General features: G+C 50.9%; 1 protein-coding gene across 2 annotated transcripts in view; it reads right to left on the minus strand.

Moving 5' to 3' along the window:
* The window catches only part of IGSF21 (immunoglobin superfamily member 21), a 270,539-nt gene that overhangs the window by 148,079 nt on the left and 101,033 nt on the right, over positions 1-21,427 (minus strand). For both annotated transcript variants that reach the window (XM_034753548.1, XM_034753550.1), the window contains exon 2: positions 17,048-17,160. In XM_034753548.1, the coding sequence (XP_034609439.1) occupies positions 17,048-17,160 (113 nt within the window). The remainder of the gene's footprint in view (positions 1-17,047; positions 17,161-21,427) is intronic.

Genomic DNA, 21,427 nt, shown 5'->3' on the forward strand with positions numbered 1-21,427 from the left:
CAAAACCCAGCTCACAAAGTGGACGTCTCCATTCCTCCAACCCATCACCCCAACCAACTTGGGCTTGTCTCTGTTTCTACCCAAAGCAGCCCCGGGGGTGGGGTGGGCTCACTGGAGACCCAAGCATGGGCCGGCTCACCAAAAGGTTTGACCGTCGGGCAAAACCAGGCCTGAATTTGTACCCAAACCTGGAAAGCAACGCATTTCTCCTGGCGAGCGGCCGTCCAGGAGCAAGGTGCAGGGGACTATTAGAAGTAACAGAACGCTGTCTCCCAGCTGCTATAGAGACTTCAGCGCAGATTCTCCTGGCTCTGCTCTCATCCCCCGGTGAAAGGGACACGTGGGGTGAGGGGGAGGTAGGAATGGGGCCTGGCTGGAACACCGTGGGTGGTGGCTTTTCTCTGCTTTCCACAGCCTGCAGGGGTGCCACGGGAAGCAGAAGATACACTAGAGCAACCCCAAGGAGGCTTTAACCTACATCTCAGGCCACACCAGCGCCAGAATACAGGACGTGAGAGCCCCAAGCAGCTTTGCTCAGCGCAGGGAAGAACTGACCGGGAATCAGGGTTGCACGTGCCGGCGCTTTAAGCAGGGCCCAGTCAAGCGGGGATGGGGTGAAGAGGGCAAAATGCAGGCTGGGTCTATCCTTTGCCCTATGTCGCTCTCGCCCATATGCCTGTAACTTCAGCTACTGCCCGTGGAAAGGCCCTTTAATGACTGCATCCAGAGGCTGCGAGCTCCCTTGATTCTTTATCACGCCGACGCAGCCAGGGGGCCACTGCCGTGCTATCAGCATCCAGCCCCCCTTCCGTCTCTGGCCACCACTGATAAGTGCAGCAGAAGTATAAATTATCTCTCAAGGGGGGTTTTATTGTATGAACATCGCGTCCACCCGCTGGGGCGGTCAGTGCCGGGAAGAGGTCTCCATGGCAACGTGCAGCCACCTCTACCTCTGGGGCCCATCTCTCTGGGGATTTTTTTTTTTTTTTAATGGTAAGAATTGTGTCCTTTCACCTTCCTATTGTCCTAGATGTTTATATCATTGAGCTGAGAAAATGGCTGCCTCATGGCTTGGAAACATGGCCGATGGAGAGATAGAAAGCTCCCCCCAACGCCCTTCCCTCCATTTCTTATATCAGTAACAAGATACAGGCTCAGGGGAATATTAGGGGCCAGATACAACCTTTTTGTGCCCCTACAATGGCAAAAAGGGGCCACAATACTGGCTTAACCAGCTTCCTAGGAATCCCCGGGTAGCCAGCTCTCCATCACCCTTTTCTGGCCCCTGTGTCGGGGACAAGGTCAAGGGAAGGTGGGAAGGGGTGTAGCCTAAGAGACCAGTGCAGTCAGGAGAAAGTTAGAGCAGCCTTGTGGCTACTCTAAATTGTGCTAAGGACCAAATTGGGCTCTGGATGGGGGAGAACGAAGGTGGGAGTCTCCTTCCCTCAGGTCCTAAGCCAAACAGGTCTCAGTTGGTCCTGAGATCTGGCTCTGGACACTTTGGGCATGATTTCCGCATTCATTTGTGAGCAGTAGCAGGTTAAAAAAAAAAAAAAAAAAGAAAAGAAAATGGAGAGGAACCGCACTTCCGACGAGGCTGACTCAGCTCCCTTTGGAGCAAAGCTTTCGCTTCAGCCTGGTCCAGTGAACTGAATGTTGGGCGAGAAGCCGCATAATCCTGCGTCCTAATCCCCACTCTGCCACGTGGCGATGGGCAAGTCACTCAACCTGGCTCAGCGTCCCTATCTGTCAAACGGGGATGGTAACGCACAGCTCACTTGAGGGCTTTGAGACTTAAGCACTACAGGGATTTAGCTAATTTAAAGGGCTAAGTATTATTAACTTTGCAGCAAACAATGAGGAAGCCCCCAACGCGCTGATTAACAATTCTTCTGGTTTGGCTAGAGATGAAGTTTGGATCGAGAGCACTCGAACCTGAGCCGCCGGGTCAGCTCATTATGGAGGAATAGCCCAGTGGCTAAGTCCGGACCTGGGTCTGGGACCAAACTTCCCTGAAGGGGGTTTAGACCCATCACTGGTTTTAGACCCTCACACACTCCTCCTTCCAGTGAGCTGCTTGAGGCTGCAGTCCAGTGCGAGGAGCAGTCCCACCTCCCGCTTCTCCCAGGACCACTGTCGTTCGTCCAATTGCATCACGTCACCAGGGTATACAAACGCTCCAGAAACACCCCGGAGCAGACAGATAAATCCCACCCTGAATCCCTGTGTTCTGGTCCAATCTCTCTCCCACATACCTCCTGCCGCCTTTGGAACATAAAATCATTGGGCCAGAAATCTGCTTTATCTTCAACGCCCAACAGCAAAGAGCCTCCAAGTCCATTCTGCGACCTGCAGCGGCACTTCCTCCAAGCCCTTAAGCTGCCTGGCTCCCAGGGAAAGCCCACTGAGAAGAGAGGAAGGGGTATTCTGGCTTCTATGGATGTGATACAATAGGCCAGCAAATGGAGTAGCTTTGGGTAAATCCCTGAGCAGGCAGAGAAGGAAGCCAAAGCGGAGGAGGGAAAGGAGCCTTCAGGTTTGCCTCACGCCAGCACCTCTTGCTGACCATGTCCCAGGGAGACATTTATTTGCTTGCACGGTCAGTAAAATGTCGCAAAAGCCAGGGTCGGAGGATCCCATTTGCTTGTGCACAAGGCACACGTGAGTGGCTGACAGGGGGGCGGTTTGGGGGCTAAGAGCTAGACGGATACTTGAGTGCGGGATTGTGGTGCAGAGGAGCACAAGGGAAGCTTAGCAGCCATGTAACTCAGCGGCTCTCGGGACAGAGAGTCCAGCACGGAAGGAGAGGAGGAGCAGGATTATTACAGCGCATGTAGTGCAGGAGGAGATCTAGATTACTGGGAAATTAAGAAGGAGATTTTACAGTTCTTGGTCTCAGACAGAATAGTTTTTATTCTTGTGTTATTGACAGAGACAGGCCTGAAACAGAGCTCTGCATGTTAGCTTGAATTCTGGACCAGCGTGCCTGGAGAGCCAACCTTTGCAGCCCTGGCCCCAGCCCTCATTTCTAAACAGCAAGCCCCTGGCTTTGTTGACGGCTTTCCTTCCAACGCTGCAAATCTCTTGCATGGCTGGCATGTTTTTGCTCTGTAACAAAAGGCTGGGAATTGTAAAATTGTTCCATCCCCTCTTGGTGATCCTTGAAAGTCACCCTTCCCTTTATATCACCACTCTTCTTTCTTCGGTTCTCTTCCCAGACTCAACTGGGTTACCATTTGTTAGGTTGTGGTTTATCCACCTCCGCCACTGGTTCTGCCATGGCTCAGTCTGGTTACAGCATTTCTAAGTCCCATCCTCTGTGCGCGCCACCTAACCGGTCAGTTTGCATCTCTATGGCACTGGCTTTTCATGTGAAGGCCGAGTCGCTCGTTCATTCACGGCCAGCTTGCAGAGGGGCAGATTGCTGCCCGTTTACCAGCTGGAGCAGCCATTACGGTGGCAAGCGTGGGGCCAGATTCTCAGCTGGTGTCACTGGCCTAGCCCTGTGGGCATCGGTAGAGCTGCATCAGTTCATACCAGCTGGCCTGGGGTATTTTGAGCCTCTACCTGCACTGCCAACGGATGCAAGCAGGAGCCAATGGGCCATGCTGATGGTTGGTTTATCCCATCACACGGACGGAGATGTGCTGTGACCAAGTCGCCCCAGCGTACCTGCATTGATTTTCTTTTCTTTAACTTTTGATTGATCAAAATGCTCTGGATACAGACTCATTGTCTTGGCTCAGTATTTATTAGCATCTCCGCCTGCCTGGAAACGGGAACCGCGGGTGCTCTGATGAAAGGAATGAGATGTCTGGTGCTTCTGCCTTCTACAAACAATAGCGCCCAGCAGGAGGCTGACGATGGAGGAAGGTGGAGCACAAGAGAGGAAAGATGACAGCTTATTTTCCCCTCTCAAAATAGCACTGTCGCTGTAGCAGGAGCTAGGCCTTTGCTACATGGATATCAGTTAAGTCAGGGCCAAATCTTGGCCTTAGAGGTGTGCATTCCTCATCCACCGAATGCACCATGTGTTCATCTGAAGTCTAGAATTCAGGCCTCTTTGCCGACACTCCTAGCAAGGAGGCCAATTAGTGTTTCTGGTGCCGGCGCTTAGAATCCCCACTTGTCCCCGGGAGCTGGTTTCGATGCGGCAACGCCAAATTCCGCCAACCCAATCTGCAGGAGAATAAAGGGTCCTCAAGGGTAATGGCATCCAGGTGCCCAAGTTTGCCCTGGGTGATCACCAACGCGGCAGCACAAATCTGCTAGCAACTAAGCCGAGGCCACCAAACTATTCTACCCAGGGCCGCAGAGAGCCATCAATTCCTAATGGCTTTCTTGTCGCGCCCCTCCTGGTCCGGATTCAGACCAACAACGCGGAGGTGAGATGCTCCCTGTCCTGTCGCTGGTGTTTTATCGTGAACATTTATAGGGCAAGTGACAAGGCGGCAGAAAGGGAAAAACTCCGAGAAACACAGTTCAAAATTGTATGGCGCCATCTGGCTTGTTGGTCTCTGGGGAGGTTACTGAGTGTGCGAGAGATCTTTGGTTCAAAGCCTGGGTGAGCTCAGTTTAAAGGAGAAGGAAGACCTAGTGGCTAAAGCACAGGATTGGGAGTCAGAATATCGTAGGTGCACTGTCTTAGCACCCTGTGCAGCCCAGGGACTGATCAGGGGCAGCCCTCAGGAATCAGGTGTCACCTGTCCACATGCCAAAATCCCCAAATGTCCAGTCCTGGCTAGTCCCATGGAAAATCAGACCGCTGTGATGAGAACGCAGCCTTTCCCATTACCAACCCCCTCCTCTCCTGTGGGGTCAGCTAAGGTTGCTGCTAAACTGATCTGCTTAGCTCAGGGAATCTTAGCAGTGCTGAGTATTTAAGGGAGACTGAAGGGATTTTTGGAAGTTTGAGATTGAAATCTGTTCATTACAGATGGTTTTTCCTGCTCTGTTGCACATGCCCGTAGGTTTGTTATTGTAGGGTCTCTCCAGAGCAATGGGTTGCACTCACTCATTTGCTACAGAATTTTGCACATGCACGGTGATGTTTGTTATCGCAGAATTGCACGAACACTGTGCTCTGTCCCGTTTTGTTATTGTAGGGTCTCAGCTACGTCCTATGGTTTGTCATTGTAGGGCTGCACAAGAATAGGCCCACTGGGTTATTATTGCAGGGGTGTTTTGGGGACTATATTGCATCTTCTGTATTGTTATTCTAGGATTGTTTATAAGGACTAGGTTTATGCCCTATGATCTATCATTGTAGGGCTGCCCATTAATTCTGGCTCCATACACTGGCTTGGTATTGTTGGGTCTTTCACAGGTGCTAGGCGAAGTCTCTTTTTTGGTTTGTTTGTTTCTCTAGGCCAGCCCATGAATGTTGGGCTGCAGTCCTTGTGCTTTGTTATTGTAGGGTTGCTCCTGAGACCTGGGCCCCTAGAATTATTGTTTTTAAAGGAACAATAGCTTTGAGTCAGTTGTTCTGAGTCCCACCCTCTACGCCTGCTGTTTCCTCCTTCCAGACTGAAATGCTTCTAGTGAGGCCCATCTGCAATTCTAGGCACCAGCACCTACCGTATGTACCTAGCGTTAACCTCTGCCATGGTAGGTGCTGCGTTTTCACTGAAGAGATGCATGTTTCATGATGTGATTACCCCAGGGGTGTCAGAATGCTGCCCCGAGCTCCCTTCACGCGCCGTCCCGCCTCCGACCCAGTTCATGCTCCCTCTTGTTTCTGATCCCGTCTTCCTTCTGCCATCCACCTTCTCCATTGTTCTCCGGATTTTTTACAGCTGAATCATGTCCCATCTTAATCTCCTCTTTTTAATGAATATAAACTTCATTACCCTCTCCTCTCCTCGTAATGCTAACCCCAGAGACTCTTTATCAGCCCAATTACCCTCTTCTGCACCTCTTCCGATTCTTCATTATCCTCTCTGTAGTACGGTTCCAAAATATCCCAGCTGCAGTCTCACCAGCCTTTGGTACCGTGCCATAATGATCTCTTCTGATCTCAGCTCTATTGTTGGCACATCCCTGTGTTCTCTCGGAGTTCAGAAAATTATACGGACTTTGCAAACAGATTTGCAAGCAGGAACTCTGGCTTCAAAAGGCAGAAAGGAATGGAATGGTCCCTACCAACCTTGATGCTGTCTGTCGATTCGCTGATATTTTGATAGCCCCTTGCACCCCACAGCGACATGCAAATACTGCTTCATCCACTGCGGAGGGTGCAAGCAGCTCTGGGGTGAAACATCACAGCTCTTTAAGGACCACGCTACAGTTGAAGGCCCCAGCTCTGCAAATACTTATGCATGTGAGTCAAGTTACTATTCATCAGGACAATGTTTACGGGGTTGGACCCTCAGACAGGAAGCAAAGAACATGTCAGCTGACGCTGCAGGAGGGGTTTTGGAGTCTTATCAAGGGGGGAGGGATAGCTCAGTGGTTTGAGCATTGGCCGGCTAAACCCAGGGTTGCGAGTTCAATCCTTGAGGGGGCCATTGAGGAATCTGGGGCAAAAATTTGTCAGGGGATTGGCCCTGCTTTGAGCAGGGGGTTGGACTAGATGACCTCCTGAGGTCCCTTCCAACCCTGCTATTCTATGATCTGCAGAAGTGAGTTCAGTGGGAGTTGGAGGTACTCAGTACCTCACAGGATTAGGCTTCCAGTAGGCAGATTCCAAGGTGGAATCTGACCAGGACATTGGGGTTACACTGTTCTTCTGAAACCCTGCGATCTGTAATGACCACAGCGGGTTAAGATGCAGATCTAGCCATCTCCTCTTGGCTCAGGCCAGACAGCGAGAGGAGTGCCGCCAACCAAACTACGGCCTATGTTGGAGCATCCAAGGATGACACAGCCCATGCCTGTTTGATTGTTGAGAGCTGAAAAGGCTCCAGTTCTTGGGGATCTGGCTGCAGGTGCATGTATCCAGTAATTGCCAAACCCTGCCCTTATGGAAAAGTCCTAGAACATACACAAGGGACAAAACCAATAGGGTTCTTTAAACAGGTACTGGAAACTATATTTTGTAGACAGGAGAAGGAAGGGAACTGCGTTCTCTGGGATTTCCAAAGGGATCGAGGTAGGCAGAAGTAATTTGGCCAACTGTTGAACATGCTTCATCCTAGACTAGGAGCCAAAAATGGTTCCCACCGCCCATAAACGAAAATCCCAGATTGAGTTTTTGGTAAAGCAGAAAATCAGCTTCTGCAAACAGAAAACTGCTGCACTACCCACCCACACTTTCCTTTTCTCAATGTGACGATGGCACCGTTTTTCTGAGCAAATCGCAAATTTCCACCATGGAACGTTTGTAAAATATTCCTAACTTTTCCCCTTAGAATGCAGATTCTCCTTACATTTTTACCACTAAGGCCACAGTAGAATTGCTACACTGTTGCCCAGAGTGATATTCACCAATGCTTGTGAAAATGATTTCACTAGTGAATACTTGTGAAACAAAATAAAACCTCTGCCCATCTGTAATGTCCAAGGAAAATACATCCCTGGGATTAACCTAACAGCTGCATGTTGTTATCCCATTGGAGACTGAAAGATGACAGTATTGATCGTGGCTTAGATTTGGGCAGCTCCCCCTCTTAAACCCGAGTACCACCTATTGGGAAACTGGCTAAGGGCAAAGTGAAATGGCTCATAACAAAGACAGACTAGGAAGGGTGCTGAGATCTGGATGCAATTCATCTCCTGACCCACTTTTTGAGAAACTTTGCAGCTGTCGCGTAATCTTTGAATCCTTCCAACTCCCGCAGGTAGCACTTGGCAGAGTTTCTGACTGAACATGAAAAACACAGTGGGGGAAGTGGCTTCATCAGAGGAAGCTTGGCCAACTAAAAGTTTCCCTGGGTCTGAAAGCCCAGCTCTTTAGTTGTATGTTTGTCGGCAAAGAAGTTGGGGGGGAGAGAGGGGAGAGACAGAGATGGCTAATTGGGCTGGTGACATCTGATGAAATAGGAGTTCTTCCTGTAGGATTTTTTTTTTCTTGATACCTCCTTAATGTTCAAAGCTCCACTAATAATGGGCTCTGTACCTTTAAGCTATTCTTTACCCATTATATAATTCTGTTTGGTACAAAGATATTTCCCATCCTTTTTCATATTATATATATATATATAGTCACTGGCTTTTGTGTTTGTGTGTAAGACCATTTGCATTGATCTACGGTACATTGTTAGAGTGTGAGAGGGGTTTCTAAAGTCCTTATAAACCTTAAGAGAGATTTCAAATCATGGTGAATAGCCTTCGATCATAACATAGCTCTGTCTTGTCCTTTTGGAGCACCTTTCATCCCAAGCTGAAAGCGATATCAAACCTGTATCAGCCCCTGGAATGCAGCCTCCTTTGGGGTGGAAAGTCGCATTTGTTGAACAGCCCACAGCATTGCTGGGCAGCTGAATTCGTGCTTGTCTGTGCTCAGATTGTGCACCGCTCTAGCTGTGTCGCTTCAAAAGCGGATGCAGTTAAAACTGGTGTTAAATACACCTATTTTCAACTCGGTTATAGCTGTAAAAAGGTGCATCTGTCAGCATGGCCCGTTCTGTAACTATACAGACATCTGCAGGGGGAATCTCACACAGAAGGCAGAACCCCCAGTGAACGCCCCCCTGCCCCCACTTTCTGAGGACTCTTTCCCAATACTGACTCATCTCAATCAATGAGATACGACGGGATCCAGCACCTGCATTGGGGATAGCCGCTCCCTGCAATTCCTTTCTGCAACCGATTGCTACGGAAAAGCCCCGTGACGGGAGCTGTTGCACAGCATGGGGTGTGGACGGGGCTCAGAATTAGGGTCAAGCAAGTCTCTCTTCCCGTTATTCCATCACGTCCACCCCGTTTGGGTGACAGTCACCCTGTGCCACAAGCCCTGTGCATTGCTTGAGGGCTTTACTGGTGCACCAGTTCTGGCCTTTTTCACAGGGGGGCGTTTAGCCCTAGGGGAGTTCTCGCCCCCACCCCCGCTCCGTTCTCTTTTTCTCATTTTGTTTCCCTTTTCCGCTCAGTCGCAGCCCTGCTCTGTAATATTGGATTAGCCCACTTTCTCCAAAGCGGATTTCCTATTTGCATAATCCTCCCCATTCGGAGACGCGCTCCAGCCCTTGGTGATAAGATGATGCGCTGGGGCGGCCAAGCAAATTACACTCTTCATTTTGAACAGCCATCCAGAGAAGAGGTGGAAGGAAATAACCCGGCTTTTATTTTTATCTCTGACCGTTCCCCCTTTTCCTGGGTGCGCGAGGATGGCGGCTGCAGTTCACACGTCTTCCAACAGTCATTTTAAATACGGGGAGTAAAGAGCATCTCTGGACCTCCAAAGCTGCATCGCTCCCTTGTGATGCTTTTTCCTAGCTCAGAGAAAAGGCCAATCAAAGCGGAGTCCTATAGTCTGGCACCTGGTTACGGTTTCTCGGGTTATGTCTACACTGCACACTAAGCCCAGGCTCTGACTCAGGTTAGAGCCCAAGGCCCACTTCTGTCCACACACAAATCAGTCCGACTCGGGTCAGCAAACGCTCAGGGACTGGGGCCTATGATCTGGTCAGGGGGTGGGTCAGAGCCCGAGTCCAAGCCCTGACATTTTGCAGTGTGGATACAGGTCAAGCCAGAGACCTGAGCCAGAAGGGCTGCGCAGTGCAGTGTGGACGTTAGCACGGCTGCGAGCCCCGAGGCTAGCAATTGTAAACCCAGGTTTACACTGCAGTGCGGACGCTCAAGTGCGGAGCCGTCCCTGGAAACACGGCGTCTATGAGCCCGGGTTCCACAGACCCAGACTTAGGGTACAATGTAGAGGTACCCTTATAGAGCCTTATCCACTTCTCTGCATAGGAGTCCACCAGCCCCCTTTTTGGACCCATGCACCGTGCCGCTGGGACACACAAGAGGCCGCTCTAGATGCGTACTTAGACACATGCTCAAGTCTCATTGACTTCCATGGGACTTCAGCACATGCTTAAAATCAAACGTGTTTTCTTGACTAGGGATGCAGCCTTTTAGAGCATGTTTGACCCCACATACCTTTCCTGCCGGGTGGCTGTGAAGTACGGAGGGCAGCTCTGTGGAGTGCAGTGAGCAAGAGGCTCGGGGCTCTGAGTTCTAATCTTGGCACTTGAGCTTCTGTGGCTTTGGGTACGTCCCTTAACCTTTGTGGCAGGGAGGAGAAGAAACCCGTGCTGGTATCTTCCACCCGTGCAAAATGCTTGGAAAGCAGGAAAATAGTTTGTTTCTGGGCCACTCGGGTCTGGTGACTGTCACGGAGTCCCCGGGCGATGCTCTGGAACTGCTCCCTACGAAGCCAGGCAGGACTCTGGTGAAGTCTCCTCTCTGCGAGCAGACTGTCTCTAGGGCAAGAAGCTCACACGGCTTCCACCATCCTGGGTCTGACCCTGGAACATTCAGCATCCTCTGCCCCTCCGTGCGCTTCCCACAGTGAGCCCACGCAGGCGGGGCCCTGGGGAAGCCAGAGGGCCCTGCTCCCCCCCACTTCGCAGTCAGACGTGACTCTTCGCCAGCCAGTAAAACAGAGGTTTATTAGATGACAGGAACAGGGCCTAAAACAGAGCTTATAGGTACAGAGAACAGGACCCCTCAGCCGGATCCATTTTGGGGGGCAGCGAGCCAGACACCCACGTCTGCACTTCACTCCTCGTCCCCAGCCAGCTCCAAACTGACTCTCCAGCCCCTCCTCCTTTGCTTTGTGCCTTTCCCAGGCCAGGAGATCACTCGATTCCTTTGTTCTCCAACACCTTTAGCTATCACCTTGCAGTGGGGAAGGGCCCCGGCCATTAGTTGCCAGGAGACAGAGTGTCGGCCATTTATGTACACTGACCCTTTGCTCTGCAATAATCACACCCCCTTATTCCACCACCTAGAGACTTAAGAAATGCATAGGGGAAATGGAGGCACCCTTACAGTATTCTGAGGAAACATTAAGAACAGTCCCACTTCGTCACAGTGACAGCAACGCGAACCTTGTTTGATTGGAGATCGACACAGCAACGGGCCTGATCCTCGGCTGGCGTGAACCTGGGCTGCCACGAGGAAGGGCCCTTCTCGCTTCTTTAAAACAAACCACACAAGTGACAAAGCTGCCCTGCACAACTGGTGTCACCATCTTGCAGAAAAGCCTTGTCAGAAAGATTTACAAATTGTGTAAATATAACTCCACAGCCCCTGCCTCTCTGCACCAGCTCACTCAAGCGCATCATTCATTTTTAAGTAAGTAGGAGACTGCGACTGGAGCTTTCAGCATCCGCCGGGGAAAGATCCATGGAAAACAGAAGGGAACGAAAGAAGAGGAGGAAAGGAGGGGAGGGGTCACGCCTACGTTGCTGGGTGTCTGGACTGCAGTAAATGGACCATCAAAAATTAAGCTGGAGATTGGATTAAAGATCTGTAGGGCCAGATCCTCAGCTGGTGTAAATCCACTGTCTTCGGTTCACACCTGAGAAACCATCTCTGCCTTTTCCAAGTGGTCCCTGCAGGTCGGGCTCCAAGCACATTGGCGTGGGGGTAGAGGGGGAGTGCGTCGCGACTGCTGATGCTGTCCCTGTTCTGTGGATAAATCAAGGATGTGGCTTTTCAGGGCTGTCCATCCACCAATCTTTCATCGGCACTAAATTCGCTAATAAGAAACCTGATCCGCCCCCGGCTCACACCTGCTCTCCAAGGCCATGATCCAAAGGTCCCTGAAATTATTGGAAAGATTCCCATCATATCACTGGGCCTGGCGGGAACAGAGCACGGGCCATGGTGCAATAAACCGGGGAGAAGCCAGGAAGGAGAAAAATCCCCACGCTTTGATTTAGTTTCAGAATGAGTCTGTCACTGCAGCTCCCTTTCACCTTTCATCTTTCCACGGTGAGGAAAAAACAGTGCTCTTGTCAGTTAAACATAGCATGGCTTAAGTCAGACGGAGACGGCTGGAAATAACACTTCCAGGGCTAAATTTAGCTACCTGAGACGGGCTGGCACGGACAGAATTTGAAGACAATAATCTTTGTGTCCTCACGCCTAACAGCAAACTAAGCTGCGGCTCTGATGCTCAGGAACTTCCTCCGACACAGTCAAATCCCGGTGACCGATTCTGTCTGGTCCTCTCCCCCGTCCTGAGGACAGACAGGAGATTACACAAGCAGCCAGGAGTCAGAATGAACAAGGGCTGGTGCCGAGGGGAACGGGAGTCGCAGATGATCTGAATCAAGGCACAGGCTTGTGCGGGCATGTAACATGGCTGCAAACAAAAGCAAACACCATTCTAGGATGTATTAGCAGGAGTGTTGTAAGCAAGACACGAGAAGTCATTCTTCCGCTCTACCCTGTGCTGATTAGGCCTCAACTGGAGTATTGTGTCCAGTTCTGGGCACCGCATTTCAGGAAAGATGTGGACAAATTGGAGAAAGTCCAGAGAAGAGCAACAAAAATGATGAAAGGTCTAGAAAACATGACCTATGAGGGAAGATTGAAAAAAATGGGTTTGTTTAGTCTGGAGAAGAGAAGACTGGGAGGGGACATGATAACAGTTTTCAAGTACATAAAAGGCTGTTACGGGGAGGAGGGAGAAAAATTGTTTTCCTTAACCTCTGGAGATAGGACAAGAAGCAACAGGCTTAAATTGTAGTAAGGGAGGTTTAGGTTGGACATTAGGAAAAACTTCCTAACTGTCAGGGTGGTGAAGCACTGGAATAAATTGCCTAGGGAGGTTGTGGAATCTCCATCATTGGAGATATTTAAGAGCAGGTTGGACAAACACCTGTCAGGGATGGTCTAGATAATACTTAGTCCTACCATGAGTGCAGGGGACTGGACTAGATGACCCTGCGAGGTCCCTTCCAGTTCTATGATTCTGTGACCAGCCAAACAAGAGTTCAGGAGACCAGCAGTTTGAGTATCATCAGCAGGGGCCTTCCTGGATGCAGGCCACGATATTAACCCTGTTATCCCAAGGGATAGTGACTGGTTGAGACTGTACCAGCCTCTGCTCTCCGAGGGGATACGGAGTTGATGGCAGAGTTCAGCAGGGTACCGGTACATACAGCACCTAACACAATGGGGCCCTGATTCTGGTTGTGTCTCTAAGTGCAACCATCACACGGATCAATAGTAATAACAGAGCACAATAACAATCAGTCCCTGATATCGCTCCTTCTGCGGTGGTAGAGGATACGGTGCTCATGGCAGAGCGCATTAGGAGATGGCGTTAGTGGTCATGTCCATTGGGATACAGTGTGAATGGCAGAGCCCAGAAAGTTCGAAGGAAGCCTTAGGCTCTTCATACTATGGTAGGTTTGGGATGGACGCTGAACCCACTGCTCCGAGTCTGTGTCACGGGAGGCCAAGGTGAAGGAACGAAGGCCACAATATGCTATTTGGCTTCTTCTGCCAGAGCAGGATCCGCTCTCCAGCCCCATTTCCCCGTAGCTTGGGGGCTGGTGAAACAGTCTTCGCCATCCTATCTTGGGTCCCCGGTCCCAAGCCCCAGTCCCTCACGGACCCCCTGGAAAGCAAGTCCCTAGTATTCCATGCGCATCTCCTCCAGTTCTATGCAGTACACTAGCTATCAAACCGAAGTCTACCTTGGTCGCTTCCCTGTGCCAACCACTGGGTCCATGTTAGACACTCATGCAAGGGCGTGTTCACACACCCACCCACCCACGGGGCTGGAGCACTAAGGAGGGGGCTATGCTGGGAAGCAGCGGTGTTTATCACACCATAGAGATCTCTGCGTTCCAGAGGCGTCTGGCTTGCTGTGACCCCAGGGCAGCAGCCACTAAAACACCGAGGACAATTTGTGAAGTGCGGAAAAAGACAGACAAAATTGGCAGGTGGAGATAAATTCCCATGATGCTCTGAAGAGGTTTAATACGTTTCTGCAATATAAACAGACCTTTTGGCTTTTCTGCTGTCCAAGTGACCTGGAGCTAAATGAGCTCAGACAGTTTGCTAATAAGTGCTGGTCTTTATCTGAGACACAGACCTCTCTCTCTCTGTGTGTGTGTGTGTGTGTGTGTGTGTGTGTGTGTGTGTGACCAGAGTTCCCACATGCACTTACGCACACACATAGGCAAACAGGTGCCTACATACACCCACATGGATCACAAGTGTATATACACAGATTATACAGACATGGATCTCTCATACAGACAGTTATGGATCTCGCACACCCAGACCACACACCTGCACATAAACACAAGAGATCACAAACATGCATTTCTCACAAACGTACACACTCTCAGATCCCACATGTCCATACACAAAGAGATGACATCCACTTGCACACCCACACCCATACACAGGACTTACACACACTCACAGAAAGAGAGATCATGCCCTCTCCCATATGCATGAATCAGTACATTACTCCTGAGGGCATTCTGTGCCATTGTGCAGGAGAAGAGTAGCAGCAGATGAGGCTGGAGCAGGGTAGGAGCCACCAGCCAGGTCTTCCCCAGCCCCACCCCCAGCCCCACAGTGATTTACCTCTCTGCCGGCTGCCATGGGCACCCAAAACACACTGCTGGGGAGGGTCACATGACCGCTCTGGTAGCATCCCTTTGCCTCCCCCTCAGAAAGTCATTTTGCTGCAGGAAAGCAAAGAAATCTGCGGGGGACATGAATTCTGCACATGCGCAGTGGCGCAGAATTCCCCCAGGAGTAGCGCATCCACATCTCTGATCCATGCTCCCACACCCACAGGTAGATTTCTCTCTCTCTCTCACACACACACACACACACACACACACACAGATTGATGATTTCTCTCTCCACTTTAGAATGCATCTATGCAAACAACGCTGGAAAAGGGAGAACAGCTTCCCAGACCTCGAAGGAACAAGTCAGGGTCTGTTCCAGTGTTTCCTGCTCACGAGGCTGATTTCCTCGCGTGCAGCCACTGTGGGCTCTTTGAAGATAGCAGCAGGGAAGGGAGGGATGCACATTGAGGAAAAGCATCTGGGGATTAAAGGACTGAGGGCTAAATTCAAGGCAGGTGGAGCTCTACTGAAGCTAATGTTGCTGTCCCACGGGTGAACCTAAACGGGTTTGTTTGTTAAGTGTTTGGGGAGCTAGGTAGCACCAGGGCTAGTGCATCCGCCTTTCACCTCCATGCACCTGGGCTGGGCAATGTCACCACAGAACCACCACCATGGACGTCATCTGGCACAACTGGCTGGTTGTTTGAGGGGCTCCCAGGCCCCTCATTAACACACAGCCTTCCAGGACTACGTGTTAACCAGTTGAGATACATGAGTAGCCTGTACTGCCAGGGAGCTGCAGCCTGTATAATACAGGGGGCTGAGAGATTAAGGAGCAAGGCGTGTCAGCAGAGCTGTGAATTCCAGTGCAGTGGAGGCTGAGAGGCAGAGCTGGGTGGGGACCAGCGACTGGAACGGCAGGTCAGCACTGAGGCGCACTGGCAGAGTTCTGTGAAAGAAGTTGGCCCAGCACTGCCCTGCACAAAGCCTGGTTTACCCCGGTTTGCACTTAGCCCCTCACTTCTATGGGCACCGGATTAGTCCATCGATCAGGAGGACGCGGCTTGCTGTTCATTGTGCAATCTGTGCAGGCGAGTTCCCCGACCCCAGGTTTCAAATGCGTCTCAGTCCATTTAACACACGCTGTGCCGTGCGGCACCTCTGACCTGTCATTACGATGCACTGATTTCATGTTTTAAATAGAGCCGACGCACAGAACTTTGCATGCTTGTGCGAGCCATCCGTTCCATCCCCCAGCCAGAGATGCTCTCCCCTGTCACCTCATCCATTCCGTCCCCCACCAGAGATGCTCTCCCGTCACCCCATCCGTTCCATCCCCCAGCCAGAGATGCTCTCCCCTGTCACCCCATCCGTTCCGTCCCCCCAGCCAGAGATGCTCTCCCCTGTCACCCCATCCGTTCCATCCCCCCAGCCAGAGATGCTCGCTGCTGTCACCCCAGCCATTCGCAGGGAAAGTCAGATAAACACCGAGTTTGATTTCCGTTCAAACACAGGCAAAGCGAGATGGGCGAAGTCGTCGAGAACGCAAACGACCCATTCTGGCTGGTGCTCGCCGGGGTAGAGTTACAGGCACCCAGGCTTCACCCAGGCTTCTGCCCAGCACTGACCCAGCTGCCCTCTCCCTGAAGAGAGTCTGCTACCTGCTTATGCAGAGAGGTCCCTTTGGCCCGACAAGAGAGCAGGATCACGTTCCCTGGGCAGAGTGCAGGTCTCTCTCTGTCACTCTGAGCTGACTGACTCCACTGGCATTGTGCCTGGCCTGGACGTGGCATTATGGTAGCATGTCCAGCTCCCAAGGGGGCAGGGAGATGCATACTTTGGCAGCTGACTGCCCCAGCATGGAAATAACATACCATGGCCAGTTTAAGATCTCTTGGGATGCAAGGCCACACTTGTGTACATTGGGAGCTACCGCATGGCGGGAAGGAAACTCCCAGATCCAAACACTGGAAAAGTCCCAATCCAAATCAGAGCTTTGCAGTTGGCCCCTGGCTGTATAACGCCAGATCCAGACCCCCTGAATTCTGGGAGCCAAATTATGCTTTGCAATGAAGTCTCGTCTCTCTCCAGTGGGGCTAATGGGAGCCCCAGCTCCAAACAACCCTGATAGCACATGGCGTCCCTAGCAATAATCTTCCAGACACCATCATGGCCAGCGGATGTAAACAGCCACCGCTTTTTCCCTTTCTTTGCAAGGCCCTGTTAGTTAAACTGCCAAGTGCCAAAACCCACTGAGAGAACATCACAAAACTACTGGAGCGAGTGTCAGAAGGACCCTGGGGATGATCTCACAACTATTTCTTTGCCGTTCATTTAAAAGCAAAACAAAGCCAACCCAAGCCTTCCTGTCTCATCCCCTTTTCCCCTTTTAGATCAGACCAGGCAGCTATGGCTGGGTAATCAATGCTTCCATCACCAAGAAACCTCTTGACAGTTTCCTCTGACATCCCTCCAGCCTCACATCACGTGCTGGAAGAACAGCCTGCCTGACCCTGTCCCTGTCCCAGGAGGGTTAATGGACGGTCACTTACCCGGTACCAGACTATCTCCCGCATCCTGCCATCCGTCTTGAAGTTACATTTCAAAGTCACGGCATCCCCGACCACCACAGGCGGAAGCGGCTCAATGCTGACAGTCAGGTAGCCTGTGAAATACCGGAGAAAGAGAAACACAACGTGAGCCAAGGCAGGGCTGGGAAGCGGGCGCAGGCCTAAGTGAGCTGGAAAACTGGTCCCAAGTGGGGATGGAAATGTAGACTGGCTTCCACGTGCCCACCCTCTATTCACTCCTCTGCCGCCTCCTCCTGCAGACACGACAGTATCCTCAAGGAACAGCCTGATTTCCCTCTGTCCTGCCCCTCGGGGAGTCATTTACATCTGTGCTGGGGGTGTGAATCACTACTGTTGCCGTGCAGAGACTACGGCCTACAATGCAGGCCAATAGTGTCTCACTGTTCCCGTGTACTCCCCCATCAGTCTCCATCCGTTGCCTTTTTAAATTGCAAGCCTCTTTGGCAGCAGCCATCTTTTCATTCTATGTTTGTACAGCGCCTGGCGCGATGTGGGCCTGGTATTGCAAATACACCTCTACCCCGATATAACGCGACCCGATATAACACAAATTCGGATAGAACGCGGTAAAGCAGCGCTCTGGGAGGGGCAGGGCTGCGCACCCTGGCGGATCAAAGCAAGTTCGATAGAACGCGGTTTCACCTATAACACGGTAAGATTTTTTGGCTCCCGAGGAAAGCGTTATATCGAGGTAGAGGTGTAATAATCAGAAATGATATTCCCCTCCCCCGCACCGGGGGGGTTAAAGTTGTCAGCATCGGCAACACCAAATGTGCAAAAAATAGCCCGAGTCAGGCCCTCAAAATCATGAGATTGGCTTACACTCGGGTTCTGTTCCCAAGCTTTCCTCCGCAAACAAGAGGAAACAAGTTACCTTTTTTTTTTTTTCTTTCTTGAAAGCTGAGAGACTCATGTAATCACATGACTCCCAGAGCTGGGACCGTAAGTAAAACCCCAGATACCGTAAGATTTATGATCAAATCGCGAGAGTCAGTGATGCGTTTTACACCTCTTTGCACTGGTATAAATGGCTACACAAGTTGGAAGCGTAACCCCCGATCAGTGTGTGTGTGTGTTATATGTTCCTGGCTATGCCCCATTCACAGGGGCTATGGGACTGTTATGGCTTTCAGCTTAAGAGCCAAATTGTGTCAGGTTTATAGGAAGACTTGGAAGGATTCTTTTTTTTTAATCAGGGAATGTCAATAAATGTCAATTTCGCCATACACACCCAAACCAGAAATAACTGAAATATACAGAAAGGCACAGTAAGAAAAACGCTGCTCGAGAACTTACTAAAGTTCGAGGTAGGGATATTTACTTTGTATATTCTGACAGGTGACATCCAATATTTGTGTTTTAGTGGTTAGAAAGCTTTACCTTTTTGAATCTCAGCATCTACTATCATTAAATAATGATCTGATCTCCCCCATTGTCTGACTTCCCACAATTTCCTGCAACTGTGAACATTTAAATCAATAAAAAAAAAAACAGAAAAATAATCATTGATACTATCCACCAAAATTATTAAAAAACCTATCTCGCTTTCGGCTGCACCAGCTTCAAGAGCAGAAAGTCCCTGGTGTGTCAATCGCCAGACTAAGAATCAGGCCAGTCTGATCTTGCACCTTTACAGCAGCGAGTTCAATGGATTAACAGCAGGCCTTGCAGAATGAAATCTGTTCCTGCTATCCATGGAGCATTTCAGAAACACTTGGCATTGCCTTGCTCCCACGGACATCAAGGGGAGGTTTACCAGAAATGCTGACGAGATCAACGTGGAGTGTTTTGAATTGTCCAGCAACCTGGACAGTTCATCTTTCCCTGCCCCCAGATATATCTCGATGCCAACAGATCTACGGAGAAAAATAAAAGAAGGGGGTCCGATCTCTTTAAAGCCAACAGGTCCAGTGTGCGATGGGGGGAGGCTTCAGGTGGGAGGATCGGGCTGAATTACACCTACTGTCTTCTCTCAAGGTGAATCGCAGGATTAATTATCCCCCAGACAGCGACTCTGAGGGTGATTGTTTGGAAAGGTGACACGTGACCCCATATTAGTTACACTGCCCACGTCTGGCTGGCGGAGCAGGTGCTTATAAAAGGTACCCAGGCTTTCTGGGTACAGCAGCAATGGGAGGCACAACTGGTGGGCAGGGGCGGTCTGCTTCAAGGGAGGGCAGGGAAGCCAGTGCAGAGAGATGGACCCGTCCCACCTCCTTCCAAGCAGGCGTGTCGAGTCTGGATAGCAGAGAGAAGGGAGCAGCAGAGCAGGCCGAGTGATAGGACAGCGCCCGGTGCTGCTAGAAGATCTGGAGTCCCACGGGTCAGTGCTGGGAAGAACTTACTCATCTCTGAGCAGCCAGCATGGGACACGCAGTTGCTCTCCTACCCAGCCTGGCTCATCACGGGGAAGGGAACAGACCAGGTGTTCACATTCGTTTCAGGTCACAACAGGAGTCTGGAGGTTGAGTTTAGTTTGTCCCAGGTCCAGCAGGCAGCCTCTCCGCAGAAGCCATCCAGGGTCAGAAAGCTGGTGGTGTGGAGCGGGCCACAAGTTGGGACTGGAGGTTTTTCTGATTCAGAGATATCACACCCCATCGATTTTTAGCTTCAGCATTTCCTGTGTCCCATGATCCCTCCCTGCTCTGTAGCTACAGCCGTCTCAGGCTCTCTCCCCCCACATTTCTCCCTCACTCCTTGCTCCTCTGGGCAAGGGGCAGGCAGTGAGAGTGGCCCCGATGGAGTGAATCTGTGGGCGTCGCTCTCCAAATACAGGCGAGCTGACCGGCCTGTGTCTCCGCCCTCCCCCCCGTCACATTCACCCTGCACTAGCTTGGCCCGTGGTTGTGCAATGGAACTGCAAGACGTTGCACCGATCTGCGCTCTGTCCATCACTGGGGCACGATCCTGCTCCATGGCAACTCTGGATTTCTTGGGAGCTAGCGACGGAGAATAAGCAAAGGCAAATCTTGGACAGGATTCCAAATCAGCTGTTCACATCCAGCTATTTGGAGTCTCCCAAGTCCCCTCAACTTTCCCACCTGGCTTCTCTCACTGTAACGCCCATCAGGAATGGCTACTTCTGAGCAGACCGATCATCCATCTAATCCCATAGCCAGATAAATCAGAATATGTTAGTTGTTTCCCTGGGCTGGTGCCCTGCCTCTGGGAATGACCAATGCAGTCTGCTGTAGAGGAAGGTATTAACAGCACACCTAATTGCAAGACACAATGCCATTCTCCCTGGCCTCCTTTGACAACTTGAACCGTGAAAGCATGAGGAATGAGAGCACTTTTCCATTTTTTCCTCACTGATGGGATCTCAGATTCTGTTCCATTTGGTCTTGAATCTGAGCTGTTCACCTCATGCAGCAGTGAGTTCCACAGGTTGCATATGCAACAGTTACAAAATGAAACTGACAACTACCAAATGAATAACACTCAGGCACTCTCATAAAGGAGCATCCTCGCCAGAACGCAATCAGGGGAGAGAACTACCACATGGTCTCCATGGCTCTAATCAGGAGAAGGACTGCACCCACCTGCAAACACCCCATCACAAGATGTAGATTAAAATGCATTGCTGAAGGAACAAAACCAAGTAATGGAGGCATAATGTAAACAGGGACAGGAGCCAATCCGCAAAGCCTTCCAACCATGGAGATGCCGGAGGGGTTAACAAAACACTCAATGAAACAAAAGCCCACCTTTTGAAATCAATCAGCACCTGGGAACTACAGACAGGAGCTTTCTTCTTCTGAGTGCCAGGGCCGCCCGGGGAGGGGGGGCAAGTGGGGCAATTTGCCCCAGGCCCCGGGCCCCACAGGGACCCCCACGAGAATATAGTATTCTATAGTATTGCATTTTTTTTTAAAATGGAAGGGGCCCCCGAAAAATTGCTTTGCCCCAGGCCCCCTGAATCCTCTGGGCAGCCCTGCCGAGTGCTGCAACCATACCTTCCCGCCAGCCAGGGGGATGCAGGGAAGAAGAGCGGTGAAGCTGGTGGGGGTAGGGGAGCAGACAGGCCTGTGTTAAACAGCTGCTTCTAATTGGCCCTGACAGCGAAATCTTCCAGATCAAACAAGCAATCTGCTCGGGGATGGAAAAAATCCAGGGGCTCCTGAGACTCCCATCCCAGCGCTTTGCTAGGGAGCGCACTGTGCATCAGTTACACAGAGGTCTCCTTGCTTTTCAAAATGCTCTAGAGCACCTGGGATTTTTCAGGACCATTAACAGTGACACAGGGGGCCCCGAGGCTACCGAAAACCCACTGCACGGCTATCAGGACTTCAAAGCATTGCGCTCACACGAGCCTCGTCTGGGTTTCCTCGCCATTGCGAC

Source organism: Trachemys scripta, chromosome 19, assembly GCF_013100865.1.
Source record: "Trachemys scripta elegans isolate TJP31775 chromosome 19, CAS_Tse_1.0, whole genome shotgun sequence".
NCBI lineage: Eukaryota > Metazoa > Chordata > Testudines > Emydidae > Trachemys > Trachemys scripta.